The sequence below is a fragment of the Macaca nemestrina genome, chromosome 4 (genome assembly GCF_043159975.1).
Source record: "Macaca nemestrina isolate mMacNem1 chromosome 4, mMacNem.hap1, whole genome shotgun sequence".
NCBI lineage: Eukaryota > Metazoa > Chordata > Mammalia > Primates > Cercopithecidae > Macaca > Macaca nemestrina.
In genome coordinates, this window is record NC_092128.1 from 62,284,571 (window position 1) to 62,304,810 (window position 20,240).

At 32.2% G+C, this 20,240-nt stretch overlaps 1 protein-coding gene across 7 annotated transcripts in view; it reads right to left on the reverse strand.

Annotated features, from left to right (window-relative positions):
* Positions 1-20,240, reverse strand: part of LOC105475406 (piccolo presynaptic cytomatrix protein) — a 406,277-nt gene that overhangs the window by 43,650 nt on the left and 342,387 nt on the right. For all 7 annotated transcript variants that reach the window (XM_071094749.1, XM_024790856.2, XM_071094748.1 and 4 more), the window contains 2 exons: positions 8,461-8,602; positions 4,246-4,319 (listed from right to left, as the gene is read on the reverse strand). In XM_071094749.1, coding sequence (XP_070950850.1) covers positions 4,246-4,319; positions 8,461-8,602 — 216 coding nt within the window. The remainder of the gene's footprint in view (positions 1-4,245; positions 4,320-8,460; positions 8,603-20,240) is intronic.

Here is a 20,240-nt window from a genome sequence, read left to right on the forward strand (position 1 = left end):
AAAATTAAACTTCATGGGAAGTTGTGATTGTAATACTTTTTAAAGATGATGAACACCTGGTTTAGGAGACTTAATGGATCAAGGCAGCTACTACATGGATGTTCACTGGCAAAAAATAACAGTATTAAATACATCCATCTTAACTAATAGAAGGGTCAACTAGCTTAAAGGATGTAATTAGATGTTTTTAGTGTAAATTGGAAAAATATTCATCTGTACAATTTGAAAGTCTAACTGGTTTGATTTGAATCTTAAAGAAAAGTGGTCTTGTATAGCTCTCATTGTCAACAAGCGCACAACATTTTATCAATCCTGAATAATAATCATTTCTTTGGATGGGACCAAAATGACCCTGTCTCACATATACTCCTAATTTAATAATAGCTACAACTTGAAGGATGTTAACTGTATGCCAAACACAACAGTTATTTTCACTTTACATATGCTCTCAATTGTGGAAATTCAATGACTGATTAGTGGAGATAGTCTGAAAGAGTGTTACTGTTTTATACTACAACTTAAGTCAGAATCCCAGAACCCTTCATAGAGCTCACATTCTGACCCATTGAACTAATCTCATGCTGGGATTAAAATTCATAAACAACTTCTATGAATAAGGAAAAACATTGTTAGAGAAAATGACTAAGTGGAAAGTTATTGTTTTTAAATTAGAAGCAGAATAAATGGACTTGCTTAATAAGAAGAACAAGGACATGGCTATTTGACATTAAAAAACACTCAGTAACATTCTCAACAGAAATTGCAACCCCATAAAACATTACTTTTTACATTCTGAACCCTATAAAGCAAAAACAAGAATAAAAATTGTATGTGAACAAACTGTCTAAAAGCGATTACTTAAAATCTATGATATACTCTGAATTAAAGTATGCTGTCCTAAAGCAAATCTTTGTAGATGAGTATTTCTTAGAGTGGACTAAGTTGTTCATAAAGCAAAGTGCTTAAATGAATAATATAAGTACTCAAGATGAAGTAGAACATTTCAAGGATCTATAATTTCAAGAAAACTGTGCTTATCTACAGAGTCACAGTTTTTCTAATGTCCTGGTGAAGGATTGAACGGAGGAAAAATACAATAAAAAACTATATATTTTGTCTAAAAAAATGGAATTGACTCTTGTTTGTTTTTGTTCTCCCACTAAATTGGCTGTTTATGTTCACTGACAACAAAAGGAAGTAAAGACAATTCTTTGGATCACTCAAAACAAACACAGATTATACATATATCTCAAGTACAACACAAAGATGATTCCATATTTCTATGTGGGCAAAACAAAATCTTGCACTTTAAATTGATGTGTCCTCCTATCTGCATAGAGCAAATACATTCTTAATCATTTTCTCTTCACGCTGTTTATATATTCTTTCTAATTTAAAATTGCCTCTGAGAGTCTAATATTATTGCAGTTTTCTTCTCCATATTATTAACTCTTTTTTATATTTCTCTTACAGTGATTCATGCCAAATTCATATAGTTATGTAGATTATAAATTTGATTATTGTCAAATGTTAACAGTAACTCAGTCAAAAACAACTTGTCCAAAAAGTTGCTACCAAAAGCGCACTTGACTATAAATAACTCACATTATATTACATATTCCATCTTGTTCCTGTCCTCAACCCCTGCCCCTCTGCTCAATGACTAATCTGAGATCAACTGTTGATCAGGGTCAGTTCGTTAAAGGGGAAACATATTGACTCATAAGTTTAAATAAAAATAAAGTAGCCTCTGATTGGCTCCTTCTTGGAAAACAAGCATGTTTTGTGTGGGACTGATATGAAAGAAGAAAGCAGTATTAGGATGAACAATTTCTGTTCATTGACAGCTGTTAACATTTATACGAAAACAATTTTATTTATACACTTTAGGATTAAAGAAAGGTAAAATTAAGTAGCTAAAAGTATGCATGAATTGCTTCTCTATATATGTAAATTCTAGAGTAACATGAAAATCAATAGCTGCTAATTGTATAGACATTCTCTGAGCAATTCTGCGGGCAAGGCTGTCTGCTAAGTGCTGGGATAACAAGAGGAGTAAGTGCTTTCTCTGGTCTGAGAGTTGTTCAGCCTTATGTAGGAGACAAAAATAGAAATAGGTAATTTAAATCAAAGAACAATGATAAAATATGCAAATTCTCTCAACTGTGTGTGTTAAGAGCATAGAAGGAAAAGAAGGCAAAATGGGGAAGAGAGTGAATTAAGTGCAGGGCATACGTAGTTTGATGCATCCATGTAAAATATTGTGCCGGCCCTATACTTATGTGCTTTCGGATGCATTCTTCGGTCTTTTCCTTGCTTTCTTCTCAGAGTAGCTGCCCTGTACAGTTTCGCAGACCTCTCTGTCAACTGGCTTCCAACTGGATTTGATCAGGCACTGGCAGAGATGGGAGACTGGGAGGAAGAGAGAACCAGGATATTTCTCCCCATCCTTGTCTGTCTCAGGATATATTTCCGGCACTGGCTGAATTTCTTTCATGTTTCTTACCCCCAGAAAGCAGGCGTGTCCTGGCTTTGGCTCTCACTGTCCTCTAGCTTACTGGAACAATAGCTATTTTTCTGCTGCTTCACTATACCCCACTTAGTTTCTCAGCTTCTTTCACGAGTATATAATCAATTGCTAGTCATTTGTTTCCTCTATTTCAAATACTCAGAGCCATTTATAGTTTCCTGGTTGGACACAAATGCCTGACATACTGAGTCTAAATTCCAGGAGTTTGGGCTGCAGGTTTGGGACTAATCAACTTATAAGAGAGAGTTCATGAGTGTGTACAGAGATAGGGTAGGTAAAAAGATTGGTAGATTGAGGGTGGAACCCTGAGGTATTTGCAAGAGATAAAGGAAGCATAGCTTTTGAAGGAGTCCAAAGATTAATTTACAATTTGAGTAGAACAAGAAAAATGTGGCATTCACTTAAGCCCCTGAGAAAACCTAGGTATCACTTAGACCCAGCATTTGTCAGATGAGATTTCTGAAGATAGAGAAATGAGGTCACATATCTAATAAAGGCCAGAATTGAAAACCTGTTTTCAATTCTATTTCCCTAGGTAGTGTTCTTGTGATAACACACCCATAATCATGCTAATAGTGTGACATTGGTGTCATTTTCACTTGTTCTGACCTTGTTCTATGTGTGCACTTCAGTTTCCTTTTATATAACACCAATATATGTTTTTAGTTACCTCATAGGTAATTGTAAGAATCAAATGAGACAGTGCATGAAAAGTACTTAGAATAAACTACTTAGAATAGTTAAATGTATTGAGAGAGGTTGGAATGACACATGAAGGACAATAGGGCTACTAGATTCATTTTATTTTTTTTTATTTTTTTCAGATGAAGTCTCCCTCTGTCACCCAGGCTGGAGTGCAGTGGTGAGATCTGGGCTCATTGCAAACTCTGCCTCCTAGGTTCAAGCAGTTCTCCTGCCTCAGCCTCCTGAGTAGCTGGGATTACAGGTGAGCACCACCACACCTGGCTAATTTTTGTATTTTTAGTAGGGACGGGATTTCGCCACGTTGGTCTCAAACTCCTGACCTCATGATCTGTCCACCTCGGCTTCCCAAAGTGCTGGGATTTCAGGAGTGAGTCACCACACCTAGCCAGGGATACTAGATTTTATCACACTATTATAAAAGGTAAGCTAGTCATCATAAAGCTTATAGATACTCTTTTTATATGTTTGCTGAAGTTAAGGTGTTTTCACATTTGGTAATAACTTACTATTTGTTTAATAAAACGAAATTTGAAATTAAATTTGGTTTTTCTTTAGAAGTTAGTTTAGCAGTGAATTTTTCTGTAAAATGATTTTTACACCATTAATTTCTTCTCAGCTTCATATATTTAAGAATTTCCATGGACTTAAATGAGGTTCCATGATTGATTTTCTATTTGCATGATATTTTAAACAAAATATATATTTTTAAGTTCAAGATTTCCCTCCCACCCTCGGAAAGTCTTCTGAGTCTTTTTTGTGCCATCCTTCTCATCCTTCTTTTTCTTTTAATTTTTTAGTACCCCAAGTTCCTTCAATGTTAAACACAAATGAGAAAACTGGGAAATTGTAAAGAAAGTCATTCTCATTTAATAGATAATGATGTCTTACTACCTATTGCTTTTGCCATTAGTATGTAACATTTAAATTCATGTTAAAAGAAAAATAACTCAAACATTTATACTGTAGAATGTAGATTAGGCCAAAATCTAATATTGTAAATTTTTACTTACCTTCAGTGTCTGCTAGTCCTACTCCTACCCCTGGCTGTTTTACAGGCTCTTGTCCATTCTGTCCCATCTTCCCTCTGTTTAGGAATAAAACAAAATGATATATTCAGTTATGATCTCATGAATGCAAAGGAGGCTAAATTTGCATAAATTAAATAACATTGAAAGTAATGGCAAAAACTGCAATTACTTTTGCACCAACCAAGTATTTTCGGACTTGTAATAATTATTTGAATGGCACATACATACACAGTTAATTGCTCTATGTCATGATTTTAAAATGTGAACTTGTTTATTATTCCTATTCAAGCCAAATATATACCTTAACATTCAGTAATTTTTATTTGTAGACTCATTTATCAAAAAATAAGACCGTCATGACATTTCCAAACTTTGTTATAGAATTTTTTATTTATTTCTAACTCAAAAATGAGAAGGGGTTTTATATTTTTATAAATTGTACTGATGAGTTATTCTAGCTTTTTTTTTTTGGTGAAAAGAGCAATATTGAAATAAATACTATATAACAATGATATTTTAATAGAATATTTCTTATTTCATGTGTTTTTTTCCCCCAACTCCTTCCTGTGTTTTCTGCTATGTTGAGCAAACTGGCTTTTGTAGTCAGGCTGCTTGGTCTCTGCTTCTGGCTTTGCTATTTCTTGCTATGTGTAATGTAAGGCAAAGTACCTGGTCAAGACTGTTTCTCCTTTTGTGATATAAAGATAATAATATTAGCTACATTTTGATTGTGAAAAAAATTACATGAAAAATGCATAAAAAGGTTTAAAGAGTGCCTGAAAAATCATAAGCATTCAATAAATATAGCATATTAATAGGTAGGCATGCTCATAGCAGCCTTAGAATTCAGCTAAAATCTGCTAATCACTTTTACTTTTCAGCTTCAAACTTTTTGGAAAGTCAACTAGATGAAGAATTCATGATACTTTGAGGATTGTAAGCTTAGAATGTTAATAATTTAACAGCTAAAGGACTGTAGGCCACTGCTTATTTCTCTGGCTACAGAAAAAGCTACATGGCACATGAAAAAGTTTGGAATTTGCCTTTATATATACTTAGATAGGGTGTTCTAAAAAGATGGAATAAAAACTTAAGTGTTATAGAAAGATGCTTGAACAAAAGAGCATCTTGATACTGCACTTTGTAGGCAACGCTTCTAGCATAGCAGGATTTACTAACAATTAATTACAACTTTCATAGGAAGTGTTTGGTTTGCTGGACCTGCTGAAAATGTAACCATATTTATTTCTTAAGAATCCAATCATATCTTACTTGAAAACTGCTCTAAAGATCCTCTTATTCTACTTCAGAGAAGCTGCTGAAATGTGTCTACACATAATAAAAGAGGAACACATGTAAATTCAGAAATTATTTTATCTCAAAAACCATTACATTGTTCCATTATAATAATTCTAGGTTAAAGGTTTAAGTACAAATTTTTATTAAGTGTGTATGTGAGGGACCAAGTTCATGCAAATTAAGCAATTTCCAACATTTCTGTTTTATCATATGTATGTTAAACCATGGTCTGCATGGTCAACATCTGCATACATATTTAAGCAACGCACAAAATTTTAGCGTATGTAATTGCTTCATCAAGATTCAAGACAATTAGTTAAGAAAAGAAAACAAAAAAGAACTCTGCTCTATCTGTTAGCATTAGAGAGGAAAAAAAAGTTTAATAGCAGTAATCTTACTTTTATCAGTACATTACGCTGGTAGAGTGAGCCAAAACTTACCTTGTTACTAAACCAATTCTATTGAAAGTGAGGGTCTTTTTAGTATTGGTAATCTAGTAGATAAGAATACTAAAAAATTAATATTCTTATACTATCCCAGACTTTAAAAAAGTAGTTACTGTAAGTCTTAGTAATTGTAGCACAACTACATTTTGATAATTTTTGGGGTTGTTCTTGATTCTTAGACTTTATATGTTAAGGGTGATACCCAGCCAGTCTTTGCTTTCGATTAAAACTGATTTTAACATAGGTACTTAGCCAATATGTGTAGTAAGTACATTTTGAAGATTATACAAAAAACTTTCGCAGGATTGTGAAGCTAAGTTAAGTGCAAAGGAAATGTAACTGCGGGTCATGTGAAGGATGTGGTTTCTCTGAATTCCCAATGACTACACTTTAGCTCAGAACATTGTTGCTATACATTTTATAATTTATATTTTTAAACAATCACTAGATATTTATTACAAACTTTTACTAGCCCAAGCAATAATTTTATTAGATACAATGGGGGATAAAAAAGAACTGCCACATACTACTTCCTACACATATCCTATAGTGGTTTTCAAAAGTAAATATTTGTTGTGCTCATATGGCAAAGCAAGAGTCTCCTAGACAGTTGTGCGAAGCTTTGATTCACAAGAGAAACAGAAAGTGGGAAAAACCAAAATTAGAATGTGATATATATATATATATATATATATATATATATATATATATATATATAAAATACATAATCTGCTTATTCTACAGACATTCAGATATTGACAAAATAACATATTTACTCTTTGGAAGTTATAACTTTATCATCAGTGTTAAATTATATATTTTGAAAGGTGCAGAAAAATTGGAAGGATAGCAAATTATGTGTGGTTTAAAACCTTTCTAAATTCACATGGCATTTACAGCTTAGGGAGAAATGTAATGAATCTGTAGAAATTATTTTCTGTCAAATTGGATCATCAGAAGTCAAAGACCAATGGGATTAGATTCCTTTTAGGAAGAATTTCCAATAAAATAGAACTGATTAAGTACAAATAACTCTATTGAATCCATAGATGAAATCTCATAAAAGAAAAGAAAGCTAAGATGGGCAGGTGATACAACAATAATTTGCTTAATTTAAATTGAAAAAAAAATGTAGTTAAAAACAACAAAATGAACTCATTTTCACTGTAAAAATCCATTTTCCCTAATGCTTTGCAACTGAACTGTTATCAAAATATTACAATTGTTGTGGACATCAAAAGGAAAGATTTATGAAAACGCTTATTTTAAAACAAAGAGAAATAGAAAATCCACCTGCTGAAAAGTCTTCACTTAGCATTGGAGAAAATGGAAAAGACCCTTCGACAACCCAGCTCAGGGTTGGCAAGCTCTGCAAAGTGCCAGTTAGTAAATATTTTAGATGGGCTGTGTTCTAACGACTTAATTCTGCCCTGTGGCACAAAAGCAGCATCAGGCAACACAGAGCTAATAGGAGTGGTTGTGTTCCAATACAACTTAGTTTATATTCACTGAAATTTAAATTTCCTATAATTTTCACGTGTCACAAAGTATCACATTTCTTTTGATTTTTCCTACACATTCAAAAATGGAAACGCCATTTTTAGCTCACCAGCCTTAGAAAACCAGGTGGTAGACTGAAATTTGCCCTGGCCTAAATCCTGGGACCTGGGTGGCCTAGTGGTATTTTCAAAATCCAGAGGACTAGTTAATAGGGAGGAGAAGGAAAGGTCAGGAAGTTTGGATTTTGTTATTGGAATAGACATAATCTACATATTTATCTTAAATGCTACCAATATGATCAAAGTCATTCTAACACATTGAGTCTGCTAAAGTTTTGCATTTGATTTGCAAAATGACTTTTTTTTGAGGTTTAATATTATGAATGATTCTTATTCCAAGAGTACCTAGTCAGGGACCTATGCACTACTCGGTACTTGTTCTAGAAAGTATGGAAACACTTCAATGCCTTCAATCTTAATTGTAGAAGGATTTATAGTTGAAAAGTCTCTATAATTATTCACTATGTCCTCTATTTCAAATATGGTATATGGATTCTTTGAATATGCTTAAATCTCTCCTGATTCAAGGTAAATTAATATATGTTTGTCTCAAATACCAGTAATGTTTGTATTTGATCATTATGTGATTAAAACATTTTTGTACTCCTGCTGGACTTTATTCTGGCATGGCTAAGTGATTAGCAGTTTTTACATCAAATAGAGATTGTATTGATTAAGTAGTTCTGGTAGTGACTAACATTTATCCTTAGAATTAACTGAATTATCCAATCTTTCTTGAACTATCTATCTTTACATAGGCATTAACAGTTGAAGTGTCTCAGGGACAATGACTCAGAATTGGATAATTGTCTGGTTATTTCCTGTTAACTGTTGAGAATGCCTTACTCATGATGCTGAGTAAGCTTTGTAGTAACAAAAAGAGACCCACTTACATCCTCGGAATAGGAAATAGATTAGTCTCCCCTGCAGTGCTGCTGCTTCCTTCACTGTCCACGCTATACCCACTGCCAAAGCTGCTGCCCGAGGAGCCGGTGGACACAGAGCTTTCTGCAGGCCGGTGATTGGGAGGCTTTGCTGCATGGTGTGGGAAGATTCAACACCACAGTCAATAAATGAAGCTGACATTGATCTACAAATGCATCATTATACATCTTCTTAATTTACACGTGTAAAGAAACAGCTACTGAAGAACTACATTTTTCAACCTGCCTTTTCGTTTCCTTTACTGATAATGCACAGTGGCAACAATAAATTATTTTACTGTTTTTGTTGGACATCAAGGAAAAACAATCTCCTTTAGGGAAAAAAATATTTAATTTTTAGACCGAGTTAAATAGTATGTAACTATGCTACTATTATTATTTTTGTGGTTTCCTTGTACAGTATTACAAAAATGATATGGTAAATAAAAAACATTTTTGCTATTTCATGGAGAAAATAATTTAGAAAGATTTGGGTAGATAGAAATGGCAAGATAAAGAAAAGTGCTTATTTTTTTCCTATTACTAGACAATAATCTGTTTTTCTCCTTAGAAGCAAAGATGCAAAATAGAATTTTAAGAAGTGATTGAAAATTCTGTTTGTTTTTATGTACCTTTGCCTGCTATCTCCAGCAAGTTTTTAAAATTTAAAGATATTTGTTTCCCTTCAGGCATTTCCTAGTTTATCATCAAGACTTGTCTCAAGAATTTCCTAAGTTTGATATTTGAATATAAGAATCCATATTCCCATAGAGACATTACAAATTTGTGTAATAAATTATGCAGTAGGGGTATAGTACTAATATTGTTGGCAGAATTGAGAAGAAATCTTTATGGAAAAAGAAGGAAGATAGGCAAGTTTTTCCCCTATTTTGCTAGGGAGAAGTTTCTATAGTAAGTTTTTGAAATTGTTGACATTTGTCTTCTGCCAGAGAGAGTGAACTTTTTGGTCACACCGATCTGGTTTTGACACCCAACCCACTCTTTAGCAACTCTACACCACTTTTCTTATTTGGAAACAATGGAGTCAGTAACGCCTACCTCATAAAATGGTGGTTATGAGGAGTGAGATATGTAGGAACCCAGTAACTTACTCTTTTTCCTCTTGTGATATTATTTGCCACATCCCCACTCTTCTCAAGGGCTTTACTATCAATGGCTGTTTCTTACTGTCTTTGAGCTTAAATAGTCTTTGAAAATGAATTTAACTCTATTCTCTTCTAAATCTAGATGTGTTCAAACCTACAATTCTACTTTGAGTCTTTTTTCTTCATAAATGCATCCCTATCCCATCAGGAGTTTATTAGCCAGTTGGATAGAGTTACACTAATGGGTGAACAGTTGATAATCATTTCATGGTCCTAAGGTATCTACATATTTCTTAAGGATATGTATAAAAACACAATGATTCTTAATCTGGTGGAATTTTAACCAATATAATAACTAAATGAAGTGAAACACATAAACATTGTGTGGGAAACCATTTGAGGACAGGAAATCCACCATCAGGATAGCTAGCATCAAGTCTTGCAAAGGATTTAACTTTTCCCCCATTTCTTCACTTTTTCGATTTCGGCAGTAGCGGGTTCTCTAAAGCCACAAGGAATTTTTATATATATTCCAGTGGCAGTAGGATCGCTTCCCCAGAATACAAATCCCTTCCCCAGAATAGGAACAAGAAATAAATTTTTAATAGTTAGTCAATTGTATATCCGATGTGTATAATTCAGAAATGGCTATTTAGAAAAAGGTGTTCCTAACTTATAGACATCTGATATACAATTGACTAATTGAACTGAATGCTGTAAACAACCAGTCACCAATGAGTTACTAGTAACCCACAGGACTAGATTTGTGGAAACAGAATAGTTATGTTTCTGAATATTTAATTTATGTAGAAGAAACCCAGATGATGTAGTGTTAAAAAAAAAACTTCTTAAAGGAATAATTTTAAAAATGTAAAGGTAATATGAGTAGAATGTAAAATTATGGACATGTATAAAGTAGATTAAAATGCATAACCTACATAATAAGTCAGATTAGTTAATTGATTATAAACCAAAGAAAGCTGTCATACTTTTTGACTGGGATTCTATAATCCAATTCATAATTTTTAGTATGACACTGACTGGAAGACATTAATTTCATCAGTTGGAAAATCACAATTTACTATTTTCAAAGGTGAACCATAATTATTAGCCACTAATATTTAATCAATTTATATTTATTAAATTAAAATAATTTTAATTCAAGAGCAACCTCACAATGAACAAAAATAGCTACATTATAAAAATGATTTATTATTTACATTTCAAAATAGTCCATCCTTTGTTTTGTCAACTTTGGTTTCACCTGATGCAATTTTTAGTTCTATTTCTCTTCTTGAAAAGTTGAGAAATGTGTACAGAATATAAAATACCATAAGAAGAAGAAAGAAACAAAGCTAGAAATAAATTTAAGAAGAGAGTTTTTTTTCCATCTTGCCAATCTCTTTGAATGTAATTCTCATTTTGAAAGCCTGTGCCAGCGTTGTCAATATTTTAAATGCAAACAAATAACATTTTATAAGATATATTAAAAAAGAAAACCAAATCCAGGGGACATTTACCTGTAATGGAACCAGTCTAACATCTCTGTAAAACACGATTACATCTAAGGTTCTGTCTACGGAAATTTTAGGCAGTTAGAAGTTAGGTGAATAATTCAAAAGAATCTAGATATTTGGAGTTATCATAACAAAACATCTGGTGCCGGGTTAAATTCTGTATTCTTAACCTGATATCTAAGTGTAGTGCAGAGATACATAGCCTCACATTTGGTTAGTTTCTGAAAAATGAATTAAATTAAAACACACGACAGATCTTTTCTTCTTACTGGGCTATATCTACATATCATAAAATGTGATAAAACAAAAAATGCAGAGGTTTTGGTAAGCTGGTTCTAAGAATTCGTATTTTAATATATCTTTTCCAGATACTTGAAACATGTTTTTACTCATTTCTTTCTCTTGAAACAGACTTCAAAACTAAAGCATCAATTCTATTAAATTGAGCTAAATCTGCATAAAGGCAAACTTTTATAACAAATAAAGTGTATTTAGGACTTTATTATCTGAAGCTGGATCTTAGGTAATTTCAAGACATCTAATAATTTCAACCAAATTCTTTATTTTGCCTCTCAAAAGAGTTTTTATTGGTCTGCTCCTTTCCAAATACATCTCACATAATTCTTCAAACACTTTACATGGAAGCCCTCTCAGCCCATTCACTCTGGCTCCCTTTGGTTTGGCTTTGTTCTTTCCAACTTTACTAAGCCCTCCTTTATCCCATCACTTTCTTGTGTCTAAATTGAAGTTATCTGTAAAGGCCTAGCTCAGAAATCACCTGCATTTTTCCTCATTTTCCCATTCAGAAGTGACCTGTCCTGTGTCTGGACTCTTGTAGCACATACTCTGTCGTTATTGGAAGCAAAACCTATGTTTTCTCTTTGGTAACCTCCTTAAAAGCTTGTCCCCGAACCATGTTTGAACAACATTTAATGAATAAATAATAATAATAATAATAATACATTAATACTTTAACCAAACAATCAAAACATCTGAATGATTTAGTAGATAATTTCACTTTTTAAATCAAGCTTTGTGTTTTATGCAAATCATAAATCTCTCATCAAGAGGCCACTTGCTATGGAAGGATATTTTTCCATGTTCTTTGTAAAAGAAACTTGAGTCATTTTTTTTTAAGCTTTTAAAATCAGAGGTAACTTTAATCTGTCATACTGTATAGAAAAAGGTGATCATTCAACTATATTTTTTAACCTCAATCTCCCAAAACACTGGTTTGATTGAAGGAAATATTTAATGAGAATACACTAAACATTGGAGATTATAAGCTTATGAATTTCAAAAAGTTCATAATAGATCACAAATATTACATATATATTTAAAATGAAAGTGACAAAAGAAAATAATATGTATAGTAACATTCTGTGGGAGCCAGCACTACTACAGACTCTGGAACTTGTCCTGATCGCACGTTTGTATGTAGATAGTTGGAGAGCTCTGGGTTATATTTAAGTGTAATATATCTATGTTTTTTTAAGTTATTGAAGGAAACAATATTTTAAACACACTAAAACTAAGTATAATCGTCCATAATTTTATAATTTCAAAATCAACAATTTAGAAATATTCTATCTCTGCTTTATTCTTCCAACTCTCTTAATTACAGTTTCGGAAATCATGGACCTACTATGTGTGAATGTATTATGCACCTGTGTATTACATATGAAAAAAGTTTATATAAATATTGAGAGGCTTTTCTTAGTAGTAAGATACATCTTTGGGGCCATTTTTTATGAATTACATTTTTGTGCCTACTTTCTTTTTGAAATCCTAAGTGTATTATCAAGTACCAAGTACAGGAAAATGTGGATGCTATAAATATATGATGGAATCAGCTCACTCATAGAAAGGTCCTGTGCCCTAAAAGAATAAATCTTAGAATGTTGAATCATTTTTGTAACTCAGTTATTAAGAGGGCATTTCAGGTAAACAAATGTTACCTTCTGTGATGCAATTCAATCTGTTTTAAATTATTCTTTGACCACTTTACTTTCTTTGGCTGTTAGATGGTTCGACATCATTGTGTTTTATTACTCCATTGTGGCTAACCTTAATTAAATCAGTAGTGTCTCTTTGACTGCACATCTGTCTTCAATTAGTTTGCTCTGTTGGCTTTTCCTCCCTCTACCATACAGTACTTAAATATGCAAAGCTATCACTGTACTTACCACATGATGGCAGCACTTTGCTCTGAGAGCACGGATCAAATTGTAGACTACACTTTAACTACTTTTATATCACATCCAATTATCCAAAATTTAAAAGGCAAGGTCTCTGCCTGTCTCACTAAATTCCAAAAATTGAGTGTTTGGAATGTATATAGGTTGCTGTCTATGCTGTTCCATTATTGGTCTTATATCTTTGGTCCAGCACAGAGCTATTTCCAAATATTCTGAGGAGTAATTTATTATGTAGGTAGCTTGTACTTTCCCAAATTACTTGGTTAATGCAGTAGTAAATATCTTCATAGATACAGTCTCTAAAATTTTAAGATTAACTGAAATTAAAAGAAATCAATCAACAATTTTGTTTATTCCAATAGTTTAATGATGGAACGGAAATAACTACCTAGCAGTTTTTAAAGTCACGTATTTGGGAATTTTGACTCCCTTTAGCTAGCTTTAATTTTGCTAGCATTTACTTCAGGGATCTTTCTCCTCTATCTTTCTTTGTTTCTTTTGCTGTCCATCCCTCTTTCCTTTCCTTCCTTCCCGCCTCCTGTCTCTGTCATCTACCTGTTGTTATTGCTATTACTGTTTTTGTTTTTGATATTTTTACTAAAGGGATTTTGCAGTTTTATCTCATATTTTAATTTTCTTTTGAATGTGGACCTTAAAATTTCAGGTTTTAAGTGTCATTGTGACCAGAATTATTTGGAATGTTTTCCCTTGAATTATGTACAGTCATACTTTCTGTATGTTTTCTATTACAGTTCAGAGGTTCTAATTTAAGAAGAGATATTGCATCTTAAAAGTAATTTAGAAGTTTAATTTTTTTTTCCAAATCTACTTCAGTATAATTATTATCTATTTGGGAAAATCTAAAGCAAACTGGACACTAGAAAAATGGGCTAGGTAGCTTCAACATAGCTATTTGTAGTTTTCACACACCAACAAATTGTAAGTTTTCACAAATACAGGTGTTCAAACTCTGATATCTCTATCAATCATTTGTAAGTCATTAGGAATGGAAGTTAAAGGAAGGATGTCATTGAAAATTTGTTTTTAAATGACAAATTATTAAATGACTATTATATCAGTCATTACAGGTATATTTTATATATATATGTAAACAATATATCTATTATAAAGGTATTACAAGTCATAAGAAATGGAATGTTGCAGTCTTTTTTCTTATAAAAATAAAAATATTTCTCTTAAGATATTTCACATTCACATAGTGGCTCCTTTTAGAGGAGAAGATGAAGACATGTTGCCTCCATTTGCTGTGTTCCAGAAAGATGGCAAAGCTCTTATATTCACAGTTTCCTCTCTCCATACACATTGGCCTTATGACTGAATTCTTAATGACATTTTAGTGAACAATTTAGTTTGTTTATAATGATTCATTATAGATAATAAGATCAATGATCACTTCGGGAAACAAAAGTAATCATATAAGACAATGTAACAAATGAAAGTGAAGTTAGCTTAACTAATAACATGGCATAGAGGAATTTTTTCTTACGTAAAAAAATACATGCTGGCTCTGTATACTATAATCCTTGCTTTTAAAAGGAAATCATAATGTTGCCTTTTAAGTAGGTCTTCCTTTTTTGAGGTGTTTTTAGTTTAGAAGTGATTTTGGAAGAAACCATTTAAAATATAGTTTACATGAGAATTAAAATTTTATAGTAAATAATGAAAGAAAGTTTAAGACATTATCATATATGAAAACTAAGAAAGTAAATTCATTTTGTCTTTTAATAAATTTAGGCCGTAATTCCAGTTATGTTCAAATAAATAGAATGAAAAAAGAATGTATCCAGTGCCGAGTTCTGCTTTGGTGCTAAAAAATGCAAATACAATAATGATCTTTATCTTCAAAAGATTAATAGCATGGGGGATCACATGTGAAAGAAAAAACATTCAATTTTGAGGTACATCAAATTTTCATGGGCAATTTTTAATTTTTTAATCTTCCTTTTATTCTCTTTTGAAGCAGAGGCATTTTCTTTCTTGCTGTTTGTTTGCGCTACACTTGCATTAGGCTGTCAGGCAGGTATTTCCAACTGACAATTGGAGGGAAAAAAAAAGCTCAAGCAGGAATAAAGACTACGGTAAAACATGCAGGTTTGTTTGAGTAAAAAGTCATTCTAAAAATAGTCACTTTGAAAAAAGTTCTTACATAATCCTGAAACTGTGAGAACTTACATCATGTCTGCTTAGATAACAAGAATGCTGTCCTTAAATCGAATCCGAACATTTTGAAAATTCATTAGATTCTGCCCAAAAGAAAAAGGTTGAGCACATTTCCAGTTTGTTTTCATATCATTCCAATTTGGTCAATGGCCACTAAGTAAAGAGGAAGTTTGGACAGTTATTTGATAAATGCATGTCTGGTCTCACGAGACCTAACCTCCCTAGTTAATGTCATTAATCTTTCTCCAAATAGATTATATTAATGATCTATTAATCTATAACAATCATTTCATTAATCTTTCTCCAAATAGATCCTTAAAAAATACTTTGTCTACGTATAGATGGTTATATTGCAGTGGACTGTACAGATTATGACAGAACCAGAGGCAGAACAAATAAATTATAATTAATTCTATTTTCCAGATTTTTTAAACATGATGATGTTTGGTTGCACATAAATGTAAATCAATGACCGATTGCATTTTTCTTTTTCCATCTCAGTTGAAGATAGACAAAACTCACTTGTCTTACTGTTCATAATTTTTTCCAGATATCTTTAAATTGATTATTCAATAAATATTACTAGCATAGAGATTCATGAAGACAGTAATTTTTGTCTATTTTGTTTGTTGTAGTATCACCAACACCTTGAAGAGGTTCTGTGATATTATTTGCACTAAAAATATCAGCAAATGTATGTAAAAATGATGACCTAGTAAAGGTAATTCAGATCATATTTTTCATAAATGATAAACACGTTTGCAAATATCCTTTTAGCATTAAATATTTTGAAACTTACCAAATTATATACTTAAAATTAAGGATCAAGTATTTGGTAAGAAACTTTCCATTTTTCCTCAAATTTGAATAAAAGTGATCATCTTCAGTGTTTCTGTTGTTATGCCAATACAATTAATTGCCACTATATGGGATCAGTAATGTAGATAATGGAAGATAAAATCAATTGATAATTTATAAACAACTGTTTTTCTATAAATGTTACTTTCAAGATAAGAACAAAAAATTGTATTCTATCTTTATAACACTCCTGTCACTCTACTTCAGCTTGGAAGCGGCTTGATTAAAGCTGATAGGCAGCTTACCAAATTTCAAAAGGAAAAAGTAATAATTATGGATGTATACATATAATCTATATCATTCCCAATAAAATAAAAAAAATGCTATATAGATTAAAAATGTCATTTGTCAATCTTAATAATTATAAATTAACATCAAATGAGAAAGGAAAGAAGGGGTTCTGAAATGCAATAGGAGAGATATGTAAGATACAGAAAATTTAGAGACAAACATGATAAACATGTTTTGGAAGAAGTCCTTGGTTATTCAGTCTTTGACTATTGTAAAAATTATGATTGTGCCTAAGTCTAAGTCAGTGGCTTTTAAATATTTTTAAGCTTAAATATATTTAAACACGTTAATATAATTTAATTTATAATAATTTATAAATTATAATTTAATATACTTAAATATTTAAGCTGGACAACAAGCTTAAATATTTTGATCTTAGAACTTATTTAATAATCCAAAGAACTTTGTTTTATGTAATTTATATCTACTGATATTTATCATATTCAAACTAAATAAAACATTAAAACAAAAAATAGTCAAGCACATATTCCATTAGTCATCAAAGCAATGATGTTATGACACCTTATGTAGCTGCTGGAAAACTCCACTGTACACTTGAGAAAAAAATGAGAGCGAAAAAGCAAATAACATGTTAATCTTAAGAATATTTTGACCTTGCAGACCCCTGAAAGGATTTCTGGGACACCCCCGCCCCCACTAGGAATCAGTGGACACACTGTGAGAATTACTGGTCAAGACCCACACTCATGGAAATGAAGTACTGTCCAAAATGAGAAGAAACTGATTAGCATCAGTTTCTTTGACAGTCATCGTAACAATTACGTATGTCAAGATCATTTTATCATGCTATTTATTTTAATTTTGTGTTTTGTACTGAAAAAATATCAAGTTTTCAGCTTTCTTGAAAAGATTCATTATTGATATTAGCATTCATTTTAATGGTCTCTAATCTTCTTAGGAACTTGTTTCACTCAGAATTTCACAACTCTAGACATATATGGCATGAATTAAAAATATATTGTATCATAAAAACTTGTCTGTTCTATCTTTGGTTAAAAACAAACAAAACAAGAAAATAACTATTTTATGGTGCACAGAAACCCAGAGTAAATAATGATAATTGGCAAGCATAAAATAATGCAAATTCTTCCATAAAGAAGTTTTCTGTTCATAAAGTCTCTTTAATGTTTTTGTACATTAATAATAGTTGGATGGAAGCAAAATGGTGATTCAACAGTTGTTGAGTTTATTAAATGTCACTGGCAATGAGGATGCTTTAAAACAAAAACTACATAATAGGCCTATATAGAAAGACATTTGAATTAGGTAGTTGTAAAAATATGTTTTCTGTATTTCTCTATATTCCAAGTTCTTTTTATAAAAAGAATCAGATAAAAATACAGTGTGATCTATAGAACTTGAAATACATGCTTTTGAATTTGAAATGTTTTAAAGAGGAAAAGTGAATTTTGCTATGTTCTTTTTAAGAACAATATGGTAGAAATTATATTTCACTATCTTTCTTACACATTTGGAAATAGAAACCTGCGATCCTGACTTTTACCAAACATTTCTTCTGAAAATTTTTTCTGGTTTGTTTGAGTTGTGGTAATAGGTTGGTGCAAAAGTGACTGCGGGTTTTGCCATTACTTTCAATGGTAAAAACCACAATTACTTTTTGCACCAACCTAATATTATTTTGATTAATCTGTTCAAATTATAATTAACAAATTGCATTTTTCAGTGTCTAAAACACATTAAAATATAAAATGATGGCTATATCTACATCATTCCTGTTCAAACATCTACCAAACTCAACACCCCAATCAAAATTTTGTATTTCTGATATAATTTGGTTTCATTTGAAAATCCATGTGTTTTTGGCTTTTTAATGATTCCTTATATATTAACATGTACATCACAGTAATAAAAAAGAAAAATAATGTTTTCATGGTCTTGTTCAGTATACATGAAGATTCCTTTCATCTTACCCCATACCCACGTTTCTTCCCCCAGATCATGTTGCACAATGGAGAATGGGTGAAATATTATGGTTTACATAATGTATGTAATACATGTGGATGAAAAGTGGAAAAATAACCAAGCATTTCATGGATAGTTAGATATCTGGATTTGGGGACTATTATTAAGTTGACAATTAGTGTCTTTGGCATTCCTCCACCTCTCCTTGGGCAGCATATCCCTGGTTCCATGATCCTCCTATCCAAGTGAGAAAGTTGCCTGCCCCATGCTCTTATTGTACTCTGACTGCCCCCCACCATGTCTCCATTGGCATTCTCATTTCCCTCCCCCATCAGCATTTACTTGCCTGTCTTATTTCCACAGGTCCTGCTTCCTGGTGGTAATCTGGTCAACTAACTTTTTGAAAATAATTGCATTATAAAAACTAGGCTTTATGGATATTATTTTTAAAGACATGTCATAAATAATATTTAAGAAATCTTGGTATGGTAAAATTTAGGCCTTTCTCTTCTTAGATCATGTATTAATAGTCCCATCCTCATTATTTAGGCCCGTAGCTAGACCATATGACTAAGGCATAACAATTTTGAAGCCAAGTTTGGTGTTTAGATGGGCCAGTTGGTCTTACTTTTCATGTCAGATGAAACGAACATATAAATCCCCATTGTGGACCAGACCAAAGTATGCAGATGGCTCAGTGCAGTTCCATGGCTACTACTGGAAAAGAACAGAAGTGTACCCATTGATGGTAGGTCAGTGAATTCATCTTCAGGAATGAAGGTCCATAAACAAGAGATAGTGTGATATGGTCAGAGTTCTACATTTACTGTCTGATTCTGTATGTATGGCAGAGGTATTTCTAGCAATAAATTTAAATGACTATAGAAATATTTGAAAATGCATAGTCAATCATTCCAAGAAAATGTAGAATCTCTCAAAACCAAAACTTTAGAAGAGCATTTTGATTTTCACAGACAACAAAATGAAATTCTTATCTCAGATAAACAGGTATAGAACTCTGAAAGCTGAAATTGTCCAAATTGATTCTCTTAGATTTTGTTGGATGTTTGCTATGCGCATGTCATTACAGTTCGAATTTTCTTTTTATATTAAACTGCTCAAGGTTTAAACAATTTTTTTTTTTGCACAAACACATGGAAATGAGGAATGTAAAATTTGTTTTTATTAATCTTGTACATACAATGTTAAAGAAGACTTCACCTCCAAATGAAACTGATTTCTTTTATGCTTTTTCCTTTATTTTTCTTATGGACCTGTCCTTTACAGAAACAGGGAAGGCTAAAATCCTTCTGACCAGAAGTGATCATCTGCTTCCGGTCAAAAGAAAATGGGGTGCTAATTAGCTACTATCATTTGTAACCAACAATTCCCTCCACTCCCAGTCCCACCCGCTCCCGAACCCATCCGCCCACTACCACTTGCCCAAGGCAGAAGCTCCCACAGTGATGGCTTAGTAAGAGTTCACCAAGGCAACGCATGGATATGAAACTCTTCTTTGACAGGTGCCGCAAATGAGCTTTATTGAAAGTGGAGTTTCCAGTAGTGGTCTGTGGAAGTAGCATCAGGCTTTTCTCCTACAATTTGGCCACATCAAGGAACTCGAAATCATATTTCCTTGCATGACTTATCTAATG